At 42.6% G+C, this 26,568-nt stretch overlaps 1 protein-coding gene across 1 annotated transcript; it reads right to left on the reverse strand.

The window, feature by feature from the left end:
* Window positions 1-288: 288 nt before the first annotated feature.
* LOC134641071 (PHD finger protein 12-like) lies at window positions 289-22,264 on the reverse strand. The gene is made up of 15 exons (XM_063493271.1): window positions 21,559-22,264; window positions 21,124-21,305; window positions 18,698-18,770; window positions 12,429-12,885; window positions 12,187-12,307; window positions 11,965-12,097; window positions 11,706-11,870; window positions 11,270-11,413; window positions 9,723-10,428; window positions 7,174-7,278; window positions 6,906-7,052; window positions 6,696-6,791; window positions 3,129-3,211; window positions 2,897-3,035; window positions 289-1,501 (listed from the first exon to the last, which is right to left on the reverse strand). The coding sequence occupies exons 1-15, from the start codon at window positions 21,622-21,624 to the stop codon at window positions 1,035-1,037; spliced, it is 3,084 nt and encodes a 1,027-aa protein (XP_063349341.1). The 5' UTR covers window positions 21,625-22,264; the 3' UTR covers window positions 289-1,034.
* Between the last annotated feature and the right edge of the window lie 4,304 nt (window positions 22,265-26,568).

Here is a 26,568-nt window from a genome sequence, read left to right on the forward strand (position 1 = left end):
GGGAGGGTAACGCAATGCAATATATTCATTTTTTAGAATTTATATTTAACGTTAATTATAGCTAAGCTCAAAGTGTTAATGCTAGCTTATTTTAATAAACAACATTGTCATATGCAAACAACTAGGGTGTGGCAAGAAATTATTTTAGGGTGGCACATGCCCACCCCATGCCACCCCTGTAGATCCGCCCCTGTCAGTACTGAACCTGCTGTCTCAGAAAGTGAAAACCAAACTAGAGCTCAAAGTGGACCTAGAACAAGGCTGAAAATAACAGGCGTAAACACTGAGTTTGTTCTTAGAAAATCTTTCTGTATTTACAGGTTTGAACAGACAAGCAGGTACAGACAAAGAGTGCTTATATACACAGCAGCACAAGATGTTAAAATGAGTGCTAAAACTATACGGTATTTACAGATGGACTACAGCGGAAAGTACAGACTAAGAACAAGTTTTATCACAAAACGTCTGGTACTCTACACAGTATCACAAATTCAATGAGCTGTACAGTTAAAAACCAAAAAATGGCAAATCTACATGAAATCCAATGTTTCTCCAATCGAGAGGCACTGAATTAAAATGTATTTACATTATATATACATGTTATAGTGTATAAGCATGTATGTTTTCATACATATATAGCTACCTGTGGTGCAAAAGCAGCAAAAGAAATTAGAATGTATGGAATTCAATACTACAAAGGAAAACAACAAAAAATGTTTGTGCTAAATGGGCTGACTGACAAAAAGGTTACACCATACATAACTAATATACTGGCAAAAAAAAAGATTGAGCGCAAGTAAGTAATGTTTGCTCAAAGTCCTAACGGTCTGAAGTGAACACAAGGTTACGTCAGTCATTTAAAAGAAAAAAAAAAAGATTGTCAATAATACTTCAAGTTCATGCAAAGATATAAACCATTAAAACAAACAAACAAAAAAGAACTTTTCCCTGTTGACCAACCAGCTGTGCAGCTTTCCCTTCATCGTGACACAGAAGGTGCAAAATAAGAGGGAGGGCGGGGCTTCCTGTGCGGATTATGGAACAGAGTTAGAACGCAGTACGGGCACTTGGTGGGGAGGTACAGTCTCAGAGTCAGCCTCATCCTGGTTGGAAAAGCCGCTCGTTGTGGCAGTGCTGGGTGGTGGTGGTGGTGTGGAGGTGTTAGCGGTGGTGGTGCTGATGACACTGCTGCTGCTGGTGTTGGTGCTTGTGCAACTGGCAGCAGGTGTAGTGGCCTGCTCCTCTTTGGGCTGCTTACTGGCAAACTCAGTGATGCTAAAGACAAATTGGAGGCAGCCCAGTTTGATGTAGCTGCCATGGTGGAGCAGGGCCGTGCCCTCCCAGCCCGCCCCGCTGCCTCCAATTAGACTGGAGCTACTCGCTTTGCAGCTACAAGACGGCTCAGCACCACCCTGACATTGGCTACTCATCACTCCACCTACTGGCAACAACCCCACCATGGAGTTGGCTCCTTCGTCCTCTTCCCGTTTCTTACTGCGACCTACGCAAAGAAGAAATGCAGCAGGTCTGAGAAAGACGTCTGTACAGACTAGTGTCACAGTAAACTCCATTAATGTGAAGACAATGCAACCATGAAAAGATTTCACTGATTACATTTTATCCACAAAATAAAAATTAACACTTTGTTTTGAAAATGAGACTAAAATCATGTGGAAAGCTGAACTCTGGCAAACATGTTTTACACTCATCATCTATAAACAGTTTCAGAGAAATCTGATTTAATGCTGTTTCACACTGCAGCTCTTTACTAATTAAACATCTGTCCAAATGATCTTTAATAACAGATTAAGACTGGAAGCTTTATGTGATACGAGCAACATTCAGATTTTACATAACGTGGTCTGCCACAGAACAAGTATATCTGACTGCTCATTTTAGCACTTTATTTATTTACCTTTTTCATTGCTACAATGCCATATGCACCAAGTTTACCACTGTACTGTAAGTTTACTACATCCTTACTTTTACTTTGAAATTGCAATAGCTAATAATAAGCCAGCCCGTTCTTTCCCATTTGGTGTTTTCTCTACCAGCAGGCTCGCTGGCTAGATCGCCATTATGGGTGGAGATGAACTCCAACACCAAACTCATGGTTTGTTTTTTTTCCCTGCACTTGAAGCTGGCACTCTAACCAGAACCTACAACAGATGGAGAACTGGTTCGTGTGCAGTTCTCCAACAATGACAATACAATGAGCTCACTGGGACTCAGAGCAGAACAAGAGCCATCAGCTGCAGTCCAAGAACATGGGCTGACTGAAGACAGCTAATGATGATGTTCACTTATTTATTTTATTTTTATATTAAGCTAATATTATTCACTTAAAAATAAGCACGCATAGCTCATCACATCTCATAGGCTACTGTAAGGTATGAATTACAGCAAGAAGGTGATAAGTTTTCTTGTCATTGGTTCACTACACTGCACAAACTAATTACATGGACCCATTAAGAATGACAAATGTGACCTTGACCACAATTTGGATGAAGAACACTAAAAGCTGACCAATACTGCAGGAGCAGTGTCAGTATAACAAACAGGACACTGACATTTAAGCACATGGGGGGCTACACTTCCTGAAATTCTAGCCAAACTAAAAATGATTCTTTTCAGTATTAGAGTATAAATTAAAGTATTCCTTTAAGTTACAGAAGCAATGACGTTATGATTTCTTCACAAATAAAATTTTAACCATTTTAACCAGAACACATACAGATGAGTGGCTAAGTGGAAGAAGATGGATGGATATTCATAAAATTGTGTTCATACAAAATCTATGAGAGACAACCTCATCAGCAGTCCACATCAAACTAACTGGGCACACAGACCTGGGTTCCTTCAAGCCAATCCAAACAGATGAAGGAGATGTACTTACGAATGATTCCTTGGACTTTGGCTACCAGGCCACTGGGTGGACATGGTGAGGTCTTCTCAGAGAAATCGCATGAGTACAGGACATTATCCACTGTGGTGCCATGCTCGCTATAGTTCAGAAGCTCATAATGCTTGGTATTCTGAAGGACGACAAACACACACACACAATTTACATCTTGTTCACTAACAACCACAGGAGTGCTCTGCAGAGTGATGGAGTTTAAAGGCCTCACCTCATCATAGAAAATACAGGCATGTTTCCCCGATATGTAGTTGCAGTGACCGTAGTTTGTAAGGCACACATCCATGTCAGCACCTTAAAGAAACAGTTAAAGACTTAAACACCCTTTCCCACAACACAAAGAATAAAGATATGCAACATGGATTTTTTTTCTGCAATATTGATGTGTCGAAATGTATTTTAATGACCTGCACTCCAATGTGACATATTGTGTTTTTGTTCAGTAGTTTTTATTCCTCATGGTCCTGTTGTAACCCTCACAGGTCTAAGAACTTACTTTCACAGACAACTTGCTTAAAATATTCCGATTTAAAGATGAAGGTATCAACTATCACTCAACCTGACTAATGATGCAGAGATTGGGAGCTAGTACAGGCTCAATATATTATTATATTATACTCTAAAATATGACATTACACTGTCATGTATTTGACAAAAAAGAAGCCAAAATGCAGAATTAGTGTATGAAACACGAAGCAAACCCTTGTTGCTTCCATAGAAATAAAGATGACATGTAGCAGGTACATACTGCTAATCAAAAACAATTGATTAACTGATTATCAGCATGAGTGACCACCTCTATAAACTCAGAAGCATTCTGGTGTGTGTCGACATAATGCCAAAGAGGAAAGATGTCTTAAAGAATAAATGTGTGCTGCACGTCAGTATTTGAAGTGGCATAAAGCCAGTCCCAAACATGCTCATAATTCTACCATGAGAAAGATTATTCACTATTCAAGTGGAAAACATTCAAGACAGCTGCAAAATATTCCCAGGATTTAAAGTCCAAAAAAGTTCACCAAGGATCAGGCAGTGCAATGACTCCAAGCACATCAGCAAATCTACACAAGAGTGTCTGGTGGTTCTGCAAGCTAATGAATGATGGGGTGTTGTTAGTTTTTCCACACACTGCTTCTGCATCACTTGCCATTTTTATATCTGTAGGAGTGATTAGCTCAGGTCCAAGACACTAAACCAGGGGCCCTGGTATACCTGCTGTGTTGGCAGCTTTGCATGTCACCGGTAATGCCATCACACAGCTATATCCATTTATGCTAGCTGTTACGGTGCATGTATGTGCTGCAGTATTCTTCTGAACAATAGGTGCTGCCAGTCCTCCAAATCAGTGCTGGTATAGAAGGAGAAGAAGTCAAAGTTGGAAGCCAAGGAATTTAAAAGTTTTTGCCAAGTTTCAAAGTTTCAACATCTCCCTCTGTGAAACCTGTGAATCTCTAAACTTCTGTACTGATATGATGTTAGAATGCCATTAAAAACAGACTTTAACCCAGCTGCAGCAGCAATGGAACGATGCATCAGATATAAAAATGGAGAAGTCCCCTCCGCGAATCGCTACCTTATTGTGGTGGAGGGGTTTGTGTGTCCCAGGGATCCCAGGGGATATGTTGTCTGGGGGCTTTTGCCCCCTGGTAGGGTTTCCCATGGCAAATTGGTCCTGGTTGAGGGACCAGACAAAGAGCGATTCGGAAGACCCCTATGGCAAGACCATCGAGGGAACAGTTCACCCTGCCCGGGATAGGGTTACCGGGGTCCCGCCATGGGGCCCGGCCGGGCACAGCCCGAAAGAGGGACATGGGCCCATCTTTCTGCAGGCCCACCACCCGCAGGAGGTACCGTAGGGGTAGGGTGCATTGTGAGCCAGGCGGCGGCCAAGACTGGCAAACCGTCAGGCAACTCAGGAGGGGAAAGCGGTGTTCGACCTGCACTGTGTATAGTGCGGGTGGAGTGCTGCTGACTTCGACTGAGAAAACTGTCGGGCGGTGGAAGGAATACTTCGAGGACCTCCTTTGGGGGCGAGGTCACTGAGGCAATTAAACAATTCCTTGGTGGCAGATCCCCTGGGTTGGATGAGGTCCACCTTGAGTTCCTGGAGGCTCCGGATGTTGTAGGGCTGTCTTGGTTGACACACCTCTACAATGTTGCATGGAGATCAGGGGCCGTACCTCTGGATTGGCAGACCGGGGTGGTGGTTCCAATCTTTAAGAACGGGGACCGGAGGGAGTGTTCCAACTACAGGGGAAATAACACTCCTCAGCCTCCCTGGGAAAGTCTATGCCAGGGTGCAGGGTGCTGGAAAGAGAGTCTGTCTGTTAGTCGAACCTCAGATACAGGAGAAACAATGCGGTTTTCGTCCTGGTTGTGGCACACTGGATCAGCTCTTCAGCATCTCAAGGATACTTGAGGGTGCATGGGAATTTGCCCAACCAGTCTACATGCGTTTTGTGGACTTGGAGAAGGCATTCGACTGTGTCCCTCGGGGTGTCCTGTGGGGGGTGTTCCGGGAGTATGGGGTGTCTGGCCCATTGCTACGGGCCATTCAGTCCTTATACAACCGTTGCGTTAGTCCACATAGGCGGCAATAAGTCGCACTTGTTCCTGGTGGGTGATGGGCTCCGCCAGGGCTAACCTTTGTCACCAATTCTGTTCATAATTTTTAAGGACAGAATTTCTAGGCGTAGCCAAGGGGTGGAAGGCTTTCACTTAGGTGGTCTCAGGATGTCATCTCTGCTTTTTGCAGATGAAGTTGTTTCTGTTGGCTTCATCAGGTGATAGCCTCTGGCTTGCCTCGGAACGGTTCGCAGTAGAGTGTGAAGCGGTGGGAATGAGAATCAGCACCTCCAAATCTGAGGCCATGGCCCTCAGCCGAAAAACGGTGGAGTGTCCACTCCGGGTCAGGGGCGAGTTCCTGCCCCAAGTAGAGGGGTTTAAGTATCTCGGGGTCTTGTTCACGAGAGACGGGAGCGGGAGATCGACAGACGGATTGGTGCGGCGGCCGCAGTGATGCGGACGCTATACCGGTCTGCTCTGGTGAAGAGAGAGCTGAGTGTAGAAGAGATCAGGGATACAAGCGGCGGAAATGGGCTTCATTCGAAGGGTGGCTGACCTCTCCCTTAGAGATAGGGTGAGAGATTCAGCCATTTGGGAGGGGCTCAGAGTAGAGCCACTGCTCCTCCATATCAAAAGGAGCCAGTTGAGGTGGTTAGGGCATCTGACAAGGATGCCTCCTGGGCGCCACCTGGGTGAGGTGTTCCAGGCATGTCCCACCAGGAGAAGGCCCCGGAGCAGACCGAGATTATATCCCTCAGTTGGCCAGGGAACGCCTTGGTATACCCCCAGACAAGCTGGAGGAGGTGGCTGGGGAGAGCGAGGTCTGGGCTTCTCTGCTTGGGCTGCTGCCTCCGCAACCCGGCCCCAGATAAGCGGAAGAAAATGGATGGATGGATGACCAGCATGACCAGCAGAGATGACAGCTTACAACATGTAAGATCAATTTTGCTATACGGTGACATTTGCCAGGCACCACACAGCAGGTATAATGGGGCCCTACTTATGTTCCACTTCTGTCTTACTAAACTTTAGTCACAAGGCAAGAGTCTAACCTAAATCAAACATGATTGACTGGAGTTTGGTGAACTGGTATGATTTTTAAAAAGTACGTCAGTACGTGAACCTTTCCCCATCAAATGTGAAACCTAAGAGTGGCTCAGAGCCAGGGCACAGAATGCAGCAGGGTCAAAGTCACAGCGACCGAATGTCCTACCTGATCCTATGTGTAACGTCCTATAGCACATGCTGACAGCTCCTCCTTTTCCTGTCAGAGGGTAAAAGACCGCTCTGGCTTGCACCTTTTTCTGACCTGGAAGGAGGAGAGTGTAGGTTTTAATAATTAGAACAAAACAGCAATCAAACAGCAGAAAAACTGACTTCTTGACAAGTAAACAGACGAAATTGTAGTGCAAAGCTGTCTTACTGTTTGGGTGGGGTGCTGAGGTTTTTGGGGTAGTGCTGGTGGTGGGGGGAGGTTGAGTGCTGGGCACTTTGGGAGCAAAGAGCTGCTGGATCCTCTGATAGGCCAAGAGCTTGATCATCTCTGAATCCAGTTTGTCCAGCTCGATCCCTGCACACACACAAACACACAACCGCTAGAAGCTAATTACATCTTTGTGTGCTTCATAGCAGAACACAGCAATACAAAGGCTCTTAAACTGTCACATGTGGCCACAGAGTGACAAACTCACCCCCATCCTCCTCTTTTCCATCCTTCATGCAGCTGGACAGGTTGGTGATGGAGGACAGTGTGTTGGGCAGCAGTGAGTCCATCAGTGCAGGAGCAGCCTTTATGTCTGAGGGACAGGAGAAAAAACAGACAAATTGATGAGATGAGATAAAAGAAGGACTAGGAAAAGAAAAAAAGATGTTTTTGATAGTTCACTATAAAGGAAAAAAGTGCACAGAAACTATTACTGAGATATAAGGTAAAACAAGTTATATCTGAATTAGGGCTGGGCGATATGACCCAAAATTCATATCTCGATATTTTTTAACTGGATGGCGATATAAGATATATATCTCGATATATTTTTAAAGCCATAAAGTAAGAACAAAAAGAAAGTTCTTAGTCAAAGCTGTGTCCCAGATGTAACACAGGCACTTTTATTAACATACAGCATAGATGTACATGAAAAAAACTACTCAAAAATAAATTATGAGCATTTATTAAATAATAATGCTCCATAAATAAAAGAAAACTATGTTGTTTTTGTGCATAACAAAAAGCTCACAATTGTGCAGTCAAAATGTAAACTAAAAGACACTGAGCATAATAACATATATTTCACAGCTGCTCTGTTCCCAACTTCTACTGCGTGACTGACAGCCTGGAGTTTGAAATCCGCTTCGTAACCACGTCTCTTAACAGGTGCCATTTATGGTCCTTATACACACACAATACGGTAATATTACGCTCAAGCACAGTACGTATTACTACGCGAGGCTCCTCAGTAGCCGTAATGCTCCGACAATCCGTCAAGCGGTGCAGCTCCGTAGCATACCAAAGTCGTACTAAAACATTTTTTGACTGATTGCTGAGTGCTGTGTACCACATACCAACGGTTCGCGGTCATCAAGCACAATCAGAATTCATACAAAAGGCGCGCTGTCAACTTTTGAGAGAATGAAAGGATTCTAGGCTGTGCAGCCCCTCTGGGCTGGCTGCATGTCGTTAGCGTGGTTAGCTCGTTAGCGTGGTTAGCTCGTTAACACGTTGACGCCGTCCAGCCCCACGCACGGGACGGTGCGCAGTAACTCGTTAACAGAGATTTGCCGTGTCCATCTTGTCGCTGCCTGCAGGTGAAGCAATGGGGGAGGAGGGGGAGTTGTGTTCAGTGAAGGAGAGAGGCGAGGCCGAGTAACGTTGCGTAAAGACAAAAGTGGACGAAAGAGAGGCAAACTTGTGGCTCCACAACTATAATTATAACGTAACATAGACTATATCGATATAAAGGATATTGTCACATCTTATATCTCGTATAAAAATATATCAATATTTTTAAAAAACTCGATATATCGCCCAGCCCTAATCTGAATAACCCTTTTTTTCTTCATAACTCCATAACTGAAAATAAAATGTTCTCGTAAATGGCCATGTATCCTTTTGGTAAATGGGGCTGCACGATACAAAATATGCAAGAAAACTGTGAGCACTATCGATTATATTAGCAATGAGTATTCAATTAATAGCAATAGTAAACATTCAAAAGAGAGAAAACTCAGGTCTTTTAAAATGAACTTTTCATTTGTTTCCACTTTAGAAAATGCAATGTTTTGATAGTTAAACTATATACAGTATCTGCCAAAAGAGCTCAACTCTTTCACTGTATTTACATCCCATATCAAAATCACATTTCCACTTTCTTGAAGAAACATTTTCCTAAAGACAAAAAACTGATAAATTATTAAAAGTAGAAATAACAGAATCACAATTTTAAGTGACCTGCCAAATAAAATAAGCTGTGCATCCCATCCATCCTAGACTGAGGCATTAAAAAAAATGACCTTCTTCCCATCTGCTTGGAGTTCTTTCTTACATTATAAGGGGGAAAAAAGAGTTCTGACAGTATTGCATCTCCTGGATGAAGCAGAGTTGGTCAGTGTGCACGCGTGTGAATGCACGTGTGTTAAAGTGTGCGAGTGAATGTGTGTAAGCCTTCAAACGAGCATGTAGTGCCTGCAGTGAAGAAAGGTGAGCATATAACCATTCTCAGTTCTGAGGCCTTCTCTATGCTTTAATGCAAAACAGACGTTATGAATGAGATGTTAATACTAATAATAATAATTCAGCCTAACATCATGACTATTAACACAATTTCTTAATGTTAAAAATGTATTTATATTAATTTAAATATGTAAAATAATGTTGCTATAGCCTCAAATTAAATGTTCTCTCATATACACCATGGCACCCATTTACTGCCAACTGACACACATGGCACAGAACCCCCACAACACCTCCTCCAAGTGGTGAGCACATCGGGGGTGGGCCTATGTCATCTCTTTAGCCTGTACACAGCCAGGCTGCATGGGCTAAAACACAGTCTCTGGTTAGACTCCCTTGAGTTCCTCCCCAGGCCTGGCTCCAGGGTGGGACCCTACTAATCACTATAGCTACTGTACATTATCTCTTACACTTTAAAGTATTATTAAAATTAATTAATGTTATTATTATTATTATTAGCTGTATAAAGTGATACATTAAGACTGCAGCTTTGACATTTCTGATGATGTGTACCTGGAGTAGGTGCTGATCCAAACTTTACTGTGTCGTGCTCCTGGCTGCCTCTAGATGGTGCATCTGTGAAGGAACTGCTGGTGATTGAGAAGGAGGGCTTTTCATCGGTGCTCATACACTCCTCCTGGGGCTCTGTCTGGCTCCTGTGGTTCTGTTGGCCACTGTGGGGCCATATCGTGGGGGCAGTGGGGCAGTTCTTTTGAGCACATGCATTTACAGTGCTCTCGGGTTCCTTCTTAACCATTTCTGTTCCTATGTGGTTCACCAGTCCAGAGGCAGAAGCTGAGTCTGATGGCGTTTTCCCAGGCTTCAGTCTGTTCTGCAGCTCAGCCTCCCTGCAGGAATCTGAGGCACTGTTACAGTCTACAGGTCCATTGGCTCTGGGAGGCTGAACCAATTCCAGAGGCCCATTAGGTTTCCTACAGTTCTGACATGGTGTCACGGTGCATTTGCAAAGAACTAGCCCTGATGGGCTGTCCTTGGAAAGAGAGGCCCCCTGGGAGTCACTGGGTGTACTGCAAGCTTTAGAGCAGGGGTCAGGGGAAGAAGTCCTTTCTAATGAGGCCTGAGTTTTCATGTCCTCTGATGTTCCACGTGATTGTGTATTTGCTTTCTGCTCAAAGTGCCACTCTGTTGATGAGGCCTTCTGTTTGATGGATAGGTGTCGCATGATACTGCACTGGAGAGCGATGACATCCTGAAGCCACTGTTCAACACAACACATGTATGTTTTTATAAAGAAGCAACCAGCAGTTCTGTTGAGAGGCCCTCCCCTTCATCAAGGATTCATTTATATCACACAAACAAACAGATACCAGAATTTGTCTTTTGCTGCAATTTTCAATTAATTACTCAAAGCTCTACAGTCTACACAGTCTTTCTAATGCAACTGTTGCAATCTGAAGGTTTGGAAGTGCCGTGAAGCAGTTGGTTCAGCTTTCAGAACTTCTGAAACTGAATTTTCTGTTACTTTCTGATAAACACAGTAACACATGTGTCAGTGTTTCATTTATCTACACCAAAAATCAAACTCTCAAAAAACTTCTTGTCCAAACTCTCTTCACAGTAATCCAAAATGAAAAGGAAAGCGATCAATCATCCTTAACCTCCTAGGACCTGGCGTCCACATATGTGGACATCACATTTTGGGTTGGCTATACCGAAATACTAAATTTTGCTCTACAAAGGCCTGATTTCCACATGCGAGGACGTTATACTGCCACTGTTCTATTGAAATTTAAAACGAATGTCCTCATATGTGGCTGTCATTTTTCTCAGAAACAAACATCAGGTAAAAAATAAAATCTGGTAATTCTTTGGTTTTACATTCACCAGGTCCCAATCAGCCCAAATAGCAAAGAGAAATTAAAAATGCATGCCATGAAAGAGTTTGGGTCTTAGGAGGTTAAGCTGCTCTCCTATTAATCTCACATCCTATTACATCAGATGACACAGACTGTAGCACACAAAAGCCTGTTTCAGGGAACTATCATTACAATCTGACTTAAAGAACATGTTAGGCAGCTGCTGGTTTCTCTTGTGCCTACCTCCTGCTGCTCAGCCTCTGTGGTGAAATGCTTTGTGGGCTGATGGTCAGGAATGCCACTACAAACCAGCTCCAGCTGGCGCACCCCTGCAGGAAGCAGCATGGGTGGAGGATTCTGGTACTGGGACTTGATGGCATCTGGCACCTGAATAAAAACACTGATTGTTAGAGATAATCTAACACTTTCTATGAAATTAACCAGTATGTTTAGATGTGTCTAAAAATAGCATCAGTTCATATACAAGTGCACAACTGCTTAAATTTCAAAAGCTGAAACAAAGACAGTATGTCAGTATCTAGGTATTACTGTCTTAGTGTAACAGATATATTATTAAAGCCATTAATTTCCTAGATCTCCACCTGTGTTCCAGTGGCCAAGAAAAAAGGATTATATGAAATCCAACACAGTGCACCGTCACACTGAGACACACGTCTACCTTGATGGTTTTCTTGTTGCGCTGGTGAGTGGTGCGTCGGTTGGGAGCATTCTGTCGATGTACTCTACGCAGGAAGTCCAACTTAACTGCGTGCTGGGACATCCTGTCCTGGAACTGATCGAAGAGCTGACAGCGGCTGGACAAGCTGAGGCTCCTCTGATTCAGCTGCATGGCAAACAAAAATATATCAATAAAAATTAATATCAATAAAAGGAAAAGGAAAGCAGCTTTAGCTTAGAATCAGCACAGTGCATCTTACTACTAAGTGCTCGACATGGTTTGGACACATCCATTTGCCGGCAGGTAAAGCTGTGAGTGGAGGGTCCAGACAGTCCATGTGGAACAGGAGGGGACAGTAATCGCACTGGATCAGCGGAGCCAACCTGCAACTCCTGAGAGACCAAATAAATAGAATTAGTACCTGCTGTCATTGCTTCGGGGCTTCATCTACCTCTTTGTACTGTGCTCCAGAATTCCTGACCTGTTGCATGAAAAGCAGATTTTGACTGGCAAAGGGACTAGACCATTGGGATCCAGTTCATGCTGAGGCCTCCTGAAGGGCTTTCCAAGCAGCTCTTCTTTTTTCCTCCGTTTACTGCTGCCTAGAAATCCAAACAAAAGAGCAACATTTCAGAAACAGTCTAAACTGCATATATAAAGAGGTATTTTAAACTTAGGGTGCTGAAAGAAATCATATTTTGGTAGTCATTATGACTGACTGACCTGGTAGTGCAGTGGTGCACGTGAGCTCACTCGGCAGCTGAAACTGAGTGGGGTTTCTCTCCATAGCAGCCGCTATTAGGAGCTGAAAGGGCCTCTTGAGGAGTCGCGGTGTCGGAACAGGAACTGTAGAACCCTCGAGCTCTGCACCCTGAACTTCATCCTCAGGCTCTGCTGCCTCCTCCTCTCCATCGTTCTGCTCCTCTGAGGGGGTTGGGGTGGATGAAGTGTTGGAATTTGGAGTCCCAGGTCGGCTGCTTGGCCTGCTGCTGGTTCTGCGGTCCAACAGTCGGACCTGGGCCACTCGTAGACCAGGGCCTGCAGCTCCGGCCCCCGGAGGAAGACCGTCAAGCCGCAGCGGGCCAGCGTTGAGCTCCAGCTCCACGGATGGAGAAGCAGAGCGCTTGGAGGAGGATTTCTCTGGCAGGCCGTTGGTCTGTTCAGACTTCTGTTCTCTTTTCTGTACATATTCGCACACAAAACCCAAACACTGATTTAAAAAGCCATCTCTTGACCCTGCTGTCTTAGCTAGTTATAGGCGAATCTCCAACCTTCCTTTCATATCAAAATTCTTGAATTTTTTTTTTTTTAAAAAGCTAACAGATCAAACTAAGTGCCCTAGTATACCTGCTTTCTTGGCAACTTTGCGTGTCACCGGTAATGCCATCACACACCTATATCCATTCATGCTAGCTGTTACAGGCTGTGTCCCAATCCAGCGACTGCACGCTTCGGAGTACGCATTTTGAGACCGATTACGTCACAGCGACGCGACGACGGCTGTCCCAATTAGAAGAGTACTCCAAATGCGGTAGCCAAATGCGCCGTCAATTTCCCCAAATTTGAAGTGTGGTCCGTTGTAGACTTCGTGGTCCCATATATCCCACAATTCATAGTGCGGCGGTGGGTGTGGATAATTTTGCCAAAAAATACGGCAGACGGCTGAAGTGGAGCAGCCAAAGAGTAAACTTTTAAAAGTAAGTACTGAATATTATGTGACTTATTTATGCGCGAATGTGTAATAATGAAGAACATTAAAACATTACTGTTGGCCACATGTCGGCAAAGTTGTGTGACATTAGTGATGTTTGTACTTTCAGCGTCAGCTTGGTTTTAAAGCCTTTACTTTAAAATATTCGCCGTTCAATAGTTGACCTTAATCTTACAGAGAATGTGATGATTTTATGGATAATTAAAGTCAGTCATATATCCACAAACACAACAAGCTGAAAGTCAGTGATGCTGCTCGGTTTGCAGTCCTGAATATCACGGCACAAGCAGGATTCACTGCACTGTTCATGTTAGCTATGTTATATTGCTGCCTCTGTTCGGTGGTGTCGAGCCAAACGGACTTTAATGTGTGTTTGAACGAGCTGACGGTTCACTCGTTAAGCTGAAAGAAAGATGCTTTAATCACAGGAGTCACACATGTGTCCACTGTACCATCTGGGAACTCTTCTTGTTTAGCACTCGTAATAACACAAACACTAAATCCTCCTTCTCTTGTGCGGTTTTGTAGCAGTGTATACACCTGAGACTGTCATCTGTCTGTCTGTCCTGCACTCTCTCTCTTTTTCTTTCTCTCTGATTGTGTAATAAAAGTATGAACATGTATTTATAAGTTACACTTGTGTTTGAATCCTGCAGCTTATCGCACATTTGATTTCCATGTGTGACAACTGCAAGTGTCCAGAGTGAGGACAGACTGAGGGACCCACTGCTGCACATCATCTGTGAGGCTTTGCACCCCTGATGATCCACCAGGACAAACTCAGCAGTGTGTGAGGAAGAGGAGGAGGAAGAGCCAGCAGCAGCTGACAGATGGAGAGAATAGACAGACTGTTCCCTGTTTGTGAAGGACTGCTAGCAAAGTTTAAAATAACTAATTGTCTGTCCTGAATCAGTCTTATTAGGTAATGTTCAAATAATTTTATCATTCCAGTGTTTTCAGTGTGGGAGAAAGTACTCAGGGCCTTCAAGTTACACACTATGAAAGGCAGAAACAAGTTTAATATTCAGAAACCTAAAGTATGTATCAGCAGCAGAATGGAGCTAAAAATAAATGTTTGTTTCAGTTACATGAAGCTTTGAGTATTTTGGATTAGTAGTACTGCTGTGTTTGCTGCATCATACTGTTGTAATTGTTTATATGCTTTACATATTTTGAGGTAAGTTGATCAATAGTGTTACATCATATTCTATAAGGATGTTATGTGTTTGTATACTTTCTGCCCAGTTTGACCCATTTAGCAGAAGTCAGCCTGTTTAAGGCTCTGATATCTATTCTGTATGACTTAAAGCAGTTATGACATGGTCTGATTTTCTCACCCAATAAAGGAATATTTAATATATCAGTCTACTCTTCATTCTATCAGAAACAGTTTTCACAGCTCGTACATTTTCTTTTTACACATATATGTAAACATTGAGCCAAATGTGGTCTCAGCCTCAGATACTCAACTAATCAAAGTGATGTTATAAAAAAAATTAACGAACAAAACATTTTTTCTCCTTCATTTCTGTCAAATAATGCTGTATGAAACGTTTCTCGTGGTTAGCATCATTGTTGCTAGGCAACCTGAGCAGCGTGACGAAGGCTAGACAGTCCCATTTAACAAGCCTCTCACTTCCGCACTTCTCGTACTTCCTAGTACCTAGTACGCGAACTGCGCATACTCCGAAGCGTACGGTCATTGGATTGGGACACAGCCGCAGTCTCCGGTATCATAGCTGTGTCCAAATTCAGGGGCCGCATCCTTTGGCGACCGCATTTGGAGGCCGATTACGTTACAGCGACGTGAGGAAAGGCTGTCCAAATTCGAAAACTCCTCCAAATGCTGCCGGCAAATGAGTCCTTCATTTCCACAGATTTGAAGGATGGGTCGGGTGTATCCTTCGTTGCCCAACCTATCCCAGAATTCATAGCGCGGCCCAGCCGATTCCAGTTTCCAACAATGCTGGCAGCTACTTAGTTTTAATATCACTCTTTCTGGGTGACAAAATAAACTTAAGATATTTTCAGGCGATAATTCAGCTGTGTAAACTTCAAATACCTGATCAGTTTATCAAGACATCACATTTTTGCAAAAGCGCACCGACATTTTCGGAGACATCTGTTACCCACCAGCTCGATAGCTAGCCGGGGGTTCAAACCTCACTAGAGCCGGCGAGAACACCGAACTCCCGGCACATCGTTTTCAAACCCACCGCTGTCTTTCGCTACTCAGGTTAAACATGATATACAAGTCACTTAGATAACTAAAATTGTTATCTTTTGGCTCATTTCAGTGTTTGATTTGTTCCTGAGTAAATCGGTTTGGCTGAGATTAAAGTTTTTTCACACAGCTGAATAAACATCAAACAGAAAACGGATTAAACAGAAGTGTGAGATGGTAGAATTTACTCCAATGTCCTGTTATATTTTAGATAGCAAGGAGCAGATGGCTATCTAATAGACTCCAATTTGTTCATGTAAATGGTGAGTCCGCTTCACACACCAAGGTTAATTATGGATGTGCTAGGACCAATTCTGTTTACAATTTAAATGCTTCCCTTAGGCAGTATCATCAGAAGGCATAGTATACATTTTCACTGCTATGCAGAGGACACCCAACTTTATTTATCCATGAAACCAGATAACACACACCAATTAGTAAAACTGCAGAAATGTCATAAAGACCTGGATGGCCTCTAATTTTCTACTTCTAAATTCAGATCAAAGCGAGGTTATTGTACTCGGCCCTGAAAATCTTAGAAATATGGTATCTAACCAGATTCTTACTCTGGATGGCATTAGCTTGGCCTCCAGTAACACTGTGAGGAACCCTGGAGTCATTTTTGACCAGGACATGTCCTTCAATGCACATATTAAACAAATATATAGGACTGACTTCGTCCAATTCCAATCTTTGCGTAATATTTCTAAAATAAGAAATATTCTGTCTCAGAGTGACGCTGAAAAACTACTTCATGCATTTATTACTTCTAGGTTGGACTATTGTAATTCATTATTATCAGGATTGTCCAAAAACTCCCTGAAAAGCCTTCAATTAATCCAAAATGCTGCAGCAAGAGTACTGACAGGGACTAGAAAGAGAGAGCAGATTTCTCCTATATTGGCTCCCTGTTAAATCCAGAATTGAATTCAAAATCCTGCTCCTCACATACAGCATATGTAAGCATATAGTTGGGCTGGATCAGTTGACCCTGAATCCTCCCTTAGTTATGCTGCAATAGGTGTAGACTGCTGGGGGATTCCCATGATGCATTGAGTAGTTTTTCTTCAGTCACCTTTCTCACTCACTATGTGTCACGGCAGATGGCCCCACCCCTCCCTGGTCGTGTCCAAATTCATGGGCTGCCTCCTCCTGAGGCCGCATTTGTAGACCGATTACGTCACAGCGACGCGCCGAAGGCTGTCCAAATTCATAGGCTGCTCCGAATGCAGCCGACAAATGGGTCCTCATTTTCTCCGAATTTCAGGATGGGTCTGATGTATCCTTCTTTGCCCACCATATCCCAGAATTCATAGCGCGGCCCAGCCAAACTCTAGTTTCCGGTAATGGCGGCCGGTACTACCTTTTAAAATTACTCTTATTAATTTTTCTGGGTCACAAAATAAACTTTTAACATATTTTCAGGCGAGAAAGTAGCTGTGTAAACATCAAATATCTGCTCGGTTTATCAAGATATCGCATATTTGGAAAAGTGCTTCGACGTTTTCGGAGACGTCTGTTACCCACCAGCTCGATAGCTAGCCGGGAGCTCGACGGTCACTGAAGCCGCCGAGAACGGCACAACTCCCGGCACATCATTTTCAGATCACCGCGGACTTTCGCTACTCGGGTTAAACGTAGTATATAAGTACCTGAGACAACCTAAAAATGTTATTGTTGGGCTCTTTCAGTGTTTTGTTTGTTTGTGAGTAAATCGGTTTGGCTGAGATTAAAGTTATTAGATTAGATTAGATAAAATAAAACTTTATTAATCCCCCGAGTGGGTTCCTCCTTGGTTTTTATACAGCTGACTAAACGTCAAACAGAAAACTGATTAAACAGAAGTGTGAGATGGTCGAGAATTTACGCCAGTGTACTGTTATATTTTACATAGCAAGGAGCAGACGGCCGAGTTTATTAAACTCCACCGAGACAGCGGTGACGTTAATCAGAAGGCTAGACCGTCCAATTTCACTGCCGTTTACTTCCGGCCTACCCGACCGTCTGAGGACCCGGCCCACTTAGATTGCGAAGGCCCGGTCCTCAGGAGGATGCAGCCCATGAATTTGGACACGACCCCTGAGTCTGGTTCTGCCAGAGGTTTCTTCCTGTTGAAAGCAGTGTTGCCAACTCCTCAGTAAGTAAAATCGCTATTGGCTGTCCTAGAAGTCGCTAAATGACGTCAACGCCTAATTTGCATAATTGGTCATGCTAATGTATTTGTAACCTACGTTGTTGGAGAGAGAAATAGCATCATGGAAGAGACATAAAGTGAGTAAAAAACGTCCTAAATGCATGTAGAGTTTATTTAGAACTACAAATTAAATTTCTTTTAGCAATTATTGTTTTTAATGTCACAATTCCAACCCTGCTCCTTTATCTGGACCGGCAAAAAAAAGTGACCTGAAATTGGCACTCTGGTGGAGTTACTGTGTGTGTGTGTGTGTGTTTATAAGTAGTTTTAAACCTTGTGATCCACAAAACAGCATAACAGTAAAAGAAGAACTGCGTTACAGTCAGTGCGGGAGCAGCGGCTTCGCTCATGCGCGATTCATAGGTGTGAACATCTCCTGCCCTAATAACAGCTGGGGGAGGACTATCCTCCGCCCGTGAGCACTTTGGCACGGGTGAGGTGCCCACGGCAGCACCGCTGCTTGTTGAGAGTAAGAGCGATACACTTTTTCACGTCAAAAAGTCGTCAGAAATAAGTCTCCAATAACACCAGGAAATGTCCCCAGATTTGTCGCTAGTTGCTTTTTAGAAAAAAAGTCACTAAGGGGGTCTGAAAACTCGCTAAATATAGCGACAAAGTCGCTAAGTTGGCAACACTGGTTGAAAGGGAGTTTTTCCTTCCCACTGTTGCCAAAGTGCTTGCTGATAGGGGGTCAAATGATTGTTGGGTTTTTCTCTGTATGTATTATTGTAGGGTAAAATATTATTGTGCGTTGTATAAATAAAATTGAATTTAACTGATTTATCAGTACATAGAACACACTCTCCAGGATATATTTCAAAAGCAGAATGAATCAAATGTGTAACAGAACATCTGTCACTCACCTTCTTTCGAACATTGCAGCGATGACACATCCATTCCCCTGGAGGAAGCATTTCTTCACTCAGAGGTGGGTTGCTGTCGTAAGAAGACAGAAATTAAAAATTTAATAACATAAAATGAATCACAATTTCTAATTCCCATTTCCTTCAAACGAAAAACTGATTTGATTCCGTTGTATTGGTATCAAAACAAAAGTCTAGCTTCTTCTGTCTCCATCTGGTGGGCCAATGGCTGCATTACAACAAAAGCATCCACACAGTGCAAAGTAATGGCAGTTTTCAATGTTACATTTTCATTACAGTAGCTGACACATTCATTAATAATCAATTGCTCCCAATGTTTTACACTGCATACTGCCCACATTCAAGAAAACTTTCGTCAGATCCACCTCATTTCACCTTACCATTTTTAAAAATTATGTCTGGTTAACTGTTACCTTGGTATTTCCATCACTCATCTGCTACTTGCAACCACCATCCGTTTAACAGTTATTCATAAAATTACACTTAGTGACCAAACTGAACCATCTATCTATTATGCTTTGTTACTCCTTTCTTTTTAACTTGCATTTTTAACCATGGTGGTGCAGTGATTAGCACCGTTGCCTCACAGTAAGGAGGTCCTTAGTTTGATTCTACCACCTGGCCGGGGCCTTTCTGTGTGGGGTTTGCATGTTCTCCCCGTGTTTGCGTGGGTTCTCTCTGGGTACTCTGTCTTCCTCCCACAGTCCAAAGACATGCAGTTAGCGAGGTTAGGTAAATTGATGATTCTAAATTGCCCATAGGTGTGAATTTGAGTGTGAATGGTCTCTATGTGTTCGCCGTGCGACAGACTGGCGAACTGTCCAGGGTGTACCCTGCCTCTCGTCCTATGGTAGCTGTGATAGGCTCCAGCTCCCCTAGCGACCCTGACGAGGATAAGCGGAAGAGAATGGCTGGATGGATGCATACCGTTAGTTTGCTTGTAGTAAGCTTATTTAACTACTTTTTCTCTTCACTCATTATTATTTCTCTATTTTAACAATTTATTCATTTCTATTGGCTGTTTGTTTCTATAGTTTCTAGTCAACTTTAAACTTTTTTTTGCTGATGCATCCGGTGTATGAATTCATAATTGCAGAATTTAACATTAAAATTAATTGGACTAAGAAATACAAAACATATCCAATAAAATGACAACAATAATAAATTCCTCCACAGATTAAAAAAATGAAACAAGTTTTTTTTTTAATGATACTTTTGTGTTTGAAGTGGTCACATGTGAGATGCACTGTGCATGGCACAACTGAATTGTCACCCCATGTAACACTATCTTTTACACTATAGACATTAAAGCAGCAAAATTCGTCAATACATATTTAAAATCTGAAGGCGTCCACACGTGTGACTATATATGTACAGACGGGTTTTATGCGGTTTTCAGGTGACAGTCTGGACTCAATTCTTCCAAATACCAAAGTAATACAGAAAAAATGATACGGGTATTTATTTATCGCTGCGGCACCGAAATTACCTCAACAAACGCTGTTATACCCGTCCAAAAAACTGCGGAATATTTCGTCCGTATTATTAATGCACCCCTTTTCCATCAGAGTTGATTTTAAAGGTTTGTAAGATGGCGGTGGAAGAAGGGGGGAAAGAGCAACGAGGTCGCCATATTGTAAACAGAGGCTACATTTTTACCAGCAGATCCGCTGGCTGCAGCCTCGGCAGGAGGGGAGGACCGACTGCAAGCTAATTCTAGCCTCTTGCAGATACGACATATTTAAGCATTTATTCAAACTCCTGTATGTTATATTTTCATTAGCGACGCGTGAAAATAAGTTTGCTATACACTTTCAAACTATATAAAGTCCAAAAGTCAGTATACAAGATAGACGACTGTGATAACGGTGCACAGTCCTCCCAGAGCAAGAAAACATTCTGGTCTGTTACTTTAATTATCAGTTGCTATCTTAGATCACCAAACGTCTTTTAATTAACTTCAACTGCTTTATTTCCTGAGATTCTGAAAATGTGTGCAAGTAAATTCGACATGCAAGCAGTTTCCAGGGAAAAATAGGAGTTAATAATAAACCTTACAGAGGGCAACACAGCGGCTTCAAGCCGGCCTCCATGGTTAACGTGAACGGAGAACACAGCGGGAATTTCGGAAGAACAATTGATCGTTAAAGTTGACTTTTCCTTGATATAAGCGTGAGGTTTTGTAGCGAAAAAACTATGAGGCAAAATGAAATCATTTAACAGATCATTTCTTTACACATTTCAAATCATGTGTCTATGAGAATCGGAACCACCGAGAAACGGTAACCGAGGACAATCACTTGAGTTAGCATTCAGCCATCTTTACACATATAACTGACGGGGACTAGCAGTTGTTTCCGCTTGTTTTACTGACTCTGTGCGTGTTCTTCAGTTAAATAACTTACCAGCACTGGAGATGGAAAGCTGCAGGACAGTGGTCACAGCACAGCAAGTCTCCCCCTTCCCTGCAACTATCACAGGTGTCGTGGTTAGTCGCCCTGCCGCTCCTCCGGACGTCCCTCACCAGTTTCCGACTCCGTTTCTCTACCTCTTCTGACTTCGGGGGCGCCAGCAGTGTTTGAATTTGCTGCAAAAGTTGTTCAGCTGTTTAATGCGACATCGCGGCTGTCCTTTGCTTGTCTAGTGTCCGCTGTGACGTTTATAGAGAGCGGTAACAATAATTTGTGGCCTCCGTTACCGAGCCGAATTAGCTAGCTAAGCGCTTGACAGCGGGCTATAGTGATGATGACAGCTGCGATTCAAATTTGGTAAAATATATTAAAGTGTTAGCAAAAGAGGAATGTTTCGCTTAATTAAGGCCTTAGACATAGCAGCCTTACCTCCATTAAGCCCCCAGAGGTATCCAAATCGTACACAATCGTTGGGGTCTCCATTTTGTCCCACATTCATCCAGAAACAGACTTTGCAAAAGGAATTTGCGAACCAAGTGCCTCGGTGCTCACAATAACCACGATAAATCCTGTAAGAGATTACTTCCCGAATGTTTTCGGTCAGAGGATGTCTGGTAAATCGACGTTAGCTATCGTTAGCTGCCCAAAGGAGCTAGCTAGGCAAACGTCAACCAGTCAAGGTTGTGAAGCTAGCGGTCTCACTAGCTGCCGTGGTTGGCCATAAAAAGGTAACAAAAATGACGTCTAACTATGTAGTTAAAATACTGATTCCTTAGCACCACTTTTTATGTGTAAGTGCCACGAAAACATACAGAATTTTCTATCAGTAGACTACTGCTCTTAGCTACACAATCCATCTGCGGCCTAGCTGGCCAGCCATGATTCTTGTTTCTGCTCCTGCAAAAAGGAGCGCTGTAAATCTGCAAAGCCCTCCGCTCCCATTGTCAAAACAAAATGTAACCAAACAATCCAGGAGAAAACTAGATGTAGTACGGCCCAAAACCTGGTTTCCGACAGCGTCCGGAATGTATAATCCTCAAATCAAGTATGTGGAAATGCAAATTTGGTTGATGTTATTGTTGTGAAAAGGCTGTGCATCTACACTGGCTGCTAGCAACATCCTTACAGTTGGCGCAACCGCGCACACCGGACACGCATGCGTATTGGAACGGATATAGATAATTACGGATACATTATAACGAAGCGGTAAAACATTGTCTACACGGTGTTTTGACTGGAACTGACGTTTTGAAGTTATTTTATTTGCTATGACTTTCCCTGTCGGTTGCCTTATGGCACTACTCATTACTATTGTGCCCACGTACTTGTGCTGCTACCGAGAGTAGCATTAACTGCCTCTTGCTTCAATAGGTTTATTGTTTGTTAAAGAACACTGCTCATGCAATTTGCACTTCTGCTACAATAGCGTTTCAGCTGCTCAAATGACCATCTTAATTCTTCCGCTTGCTCAACATGTAGTCTATTTCAACATGTAGTCTATGTAGACAGCAGTTCCATCCATCCATCCATTCTCTTCCGCTTATCCTTATCGCGGGGTGGCTGGAGCCTATACCAGCTGAATGACAACAAGTCAACAAGTCAGTTATGCTGACAGAAATGTTCAAATCAATTCAAATCAATTTAGTTTTAATTATATAGCACCAAATCACATCAGCTGTCACTGTCCTCAAAGCGCTTAGTTATCCTTCTACCAATCAGACTTTTCTGACAGAGGGCATTGTCTATTTTGCAGTCAAAGTCCTCACTGGGTTAAGCTGCTGAATTCTGAAACACATTCTTTAATTAAGAGAGGACCAGATTGTGCAAAGTGAAACGCTGAAGTAATGCACAGATCATTAGAAAACAAAGACATCCAAAACATTAACAAATCAATAATCTACCACTATATTCTCTTAAACCAAAGATTTATTTAAGAATGTATGAAGCCCTAATTTACTTATTTTCCATCTAGCACATAAATAATGTAATTTCTCACATAAATAAAATTTGTATTTATAGCAGGTTTATCTGGTTTTTGTTAACCAGATCACACCAACTATAAAGTCTGACCAGATCCCAAAACACTACATATAAGGTAAAGAATATGTTTGTGTGGGACACCTTACTAATGCTGAGAGGTGATGAAAACCTAGAAACTAGAATCTAGAAACAAAAAACAAAAAACTATGCTAGTTAACAGTTTGGCATCAGTTATGTGAAGGACAAATATACTGCCATTTATGTGAATGAAAATTTCCAATCTTAAAATAGAAGGTATGATCTCTGTTTTGTGCAACCATGTCTATCATATTAAGTATTAAAGTATTAAGTATTAAAACTGTTTAAATATATTTTAGCAGCCAAACTGTCTGTTTCAGTTTTGATAGCAATTAATCCATAGGTCAGCACACGGACTGATTCTTGGTAAATGGACTGATTGTTATGCAGCACTTTTCTGCTCTTGCAGAGCACTTATAGCACATCAGTTCTGAACCACACTTTTCATCTTGGTGTTCTCTATTGCAAACTAGAGCACATTAAAATGTGGGGCATTGCATCAATATATGGGACTGGTAGACAAGGAATAAAAATGCTGTGCAGGCCCACTTAAAGTAGGCGCATGATCGCAACATCCACTGCAAGTAAAGGTCCTGCATTTAAAGTCTCGGTAAAATAGAAGTATTTAGATATTAAGGTAAAGATAGATATAGTTTATTTATCTCAGAACTGGGAAATTTTTGTGCTATAGTAGTTAATGTTTGACTTAAATCAAACAAACCTAAATAACTTAAAGAAGTAGAGTGGTGTGCAGCTTAATAAAATCTTAACAATTAACAACAATAATAACTAGTCAAAAATAAAATTAGGCACAATAAAGTATAATAAGTATAACTTTACTTAATGATATATAACTAGTAAAAATGTCCATCCATCCATTCATTCATTAATTTTCTGCTGTTTATCCAGGTTCACGTTGCGAGAGCAGCAGTCTAAGCAGAGAAGCTCAGATTTCCCTCACAACAGCCACTTCTTCTATCCGGGGTGTCTCCCCTCATCCGGGGAATACTAAGACATTCCAGGCCTGCAGAGATGAGTGATCTCTCCACTGAGTCCACTGCCCAGATACCTCACCTATAGGAAGCGTCCAGGAGGCATCCTAGTCAGATGCCCAAACCACCTCAACTGGCTCCTTTAGAATTTTCCTTTCAAAACAAAAGCAACAACAAAAATAGAACATTAAAACTGGGTAGCTAATTGTTGGTCTTCTACTTCACCCTGTTGTCAGTGTGGGCACCAGGTACTTGCACTTCTCCACCACATCAAAATCCTGGATAGGCACAGGCTGTAGTTGTTTTCTTCCTTCTGTAGTTGATGATCTCTGGTCTTACTCAGAGATGATTTCTTCCAGACCACTCCACAAAATCATCCTCCTGCTCCTGTCCATCACATATGTTGGGTCTGTTCCCACAAACCCTGCTAGTTCTAGAGACTTATTCATCATGAAAGAAAACAAGGCAACAGTGTTCGATCGATTACTTGCGCAAGGGAGGCCTTTGGTCAAGAACCAGCTCTTGGAGCTCACGCTCCTAACCTGTCTCCAGCCCAAAGTCCTTCAAAGAGCAGCTTCCCTCGCAGCTATTTATTGAGAGACAGTTCACACAATAGTTTACAACACGTACCTCCCCTCTTAACCCCCCTTGGTTACAAAGACGAGGCACTGTGTGTGTGTGTGTGTGTGTGTGTGTGTGTGTGTGTGTGTGTAGGTAGGTGTGTGTGTGTGTGTGTGTAGGTGCCCTCCTGCTGATCAAAGGGTCATAAACCCTAAAAGCAGGGGGAACATCCTTGGTCATAAAGAGGGTAGTCTCCCCCACACCCAATGTATGGTTTACCATAGGTAACACAGTGAAACCATACAAAGGGCAGGAAGCTCTACCAAACATCAAACAGACCTCCACAAGGATGTTCCCTGTGATAAAACACTTCAGCCTCACAGTTAAACAATGTAGAAATGGATGGCAAGCATAAAAATGACAAACATTTAAGAATCCACTCTAACATTCCCTCCTGTTTTGTGATTTTTATGCTCCAAATTATTTCTATGTAATATATTCTTATCCATGCACCTCTTGCTTGACAATTTCAGTGCAGGCATCATTTATACACAGGCTTCTGTCATGACATTCATTTCAGTCAATTCATATTGTTGTAAAAGTACATAATTAACAAATGTATCAGAAATCATCTTAGTTCGCATTGATCTTATACACGGTAAAATTCATCCTATACATAAGCAAATCAATGTCAACAGTCCAAAAGCAGGAATTAATATTTTCAAAAGGAAATGCCACCAAGGACCAGACATTAACCAAGCTCTCCAGCCTCGTGGTGCATCTACTCCTGTCATGTGATTCATTATGTATTTCTGCAAGTAAACAACTGAATGTAACAGTCAAAAAGAATAATCAACATTCTCAAAAAATCATATGTCACTACAATCCAACTGTATACAGACATAGACATTCAAACACATCAGTTGACTTTATCGTTTGTCCATGTGGCTCTCAGCTAACTTCAAAGCTGTAGCCTGGTCAACACCCTTCTTTATGACTCCTATCAACCCCCCAAATCTTCTCACTGTAGGCATCCTGTGGGGGTTAGAGTCAACTAGTAAATTATCCGCATTTACAACTCTTCTCCTGTCCTGTTGTCACCACAGGAAAAGCTTTGTAAAGGAAATTGGATCAAGGTGTTTTGATCTTCTTGGCTCAAAACCTCAACCAGCTTAGAGAAGTGTTCATGATGTAAATGTAGACAAAAGGCTTCTCTGTTTACATCCTTCTTGCAGAGGACACAAAGAATAGGTGATGTTGTACAAATTCCATGATAAATCTCCAACTTGGACTAATCCATTGCCCTTCATACACATAGGCAATTGGCCTGTTTCCAGTTCATTTAGCTTTTCAATGTCCTGCTGCGAGTCAGACACTTTGAGTCAGACTAGCAGGTCTGTCTTACCAGAGCAGTTCACCCTCCCAGCTACTGGTGAATCAACCGTCCATTCAGGTTCAGAAGTTGAAAAGTTGGCAGTGTCCCAAGTATGTTTACTCCTGGATGTGTTGCCAAGGCAACCAAACAAACTGTCTCACTCTTAGTGATGCTATATGGCCACAGTCCAGAAGAATGTGTAGCCAGTGGCATCACAAGCATAACCATTGGTCTCGTTCTTTATGTGAGTGGTTGTGTTCACAAACTGCCACCAGTAGTTGGTTGAAACCCCATGCGGGTACTGGGTGTAGTTTGCTCTGTCCCAGTGCGCTCCTGTCATCCCACTCAGGGTCCACAGGCACAAGAAGGCGAACAGCACATTCCCAGCCATTCTAAGTTGGGTTCAGGATCCGTTGGTTTCTTCACCAGGATTGAGATGAGAGGTCCTAGAGA

Source organism: Pelmatolapia mariae, linkage group LG14 (genome assembly GCF_036321145.2).
Source record: "Pelmatolapia mariae isolate MD_Pm_ZW linkage group LG14, Pm_UMD_F_2, whole genome shotgun sequence".
Taxonomy (NCBI): domain Eukaryota; kingdom Metazoa; phylum Chordata; class Actinopteri; order Cichliformes; family Cichlidae; genus Pelmatolapia; species Pelmatolapia mariae.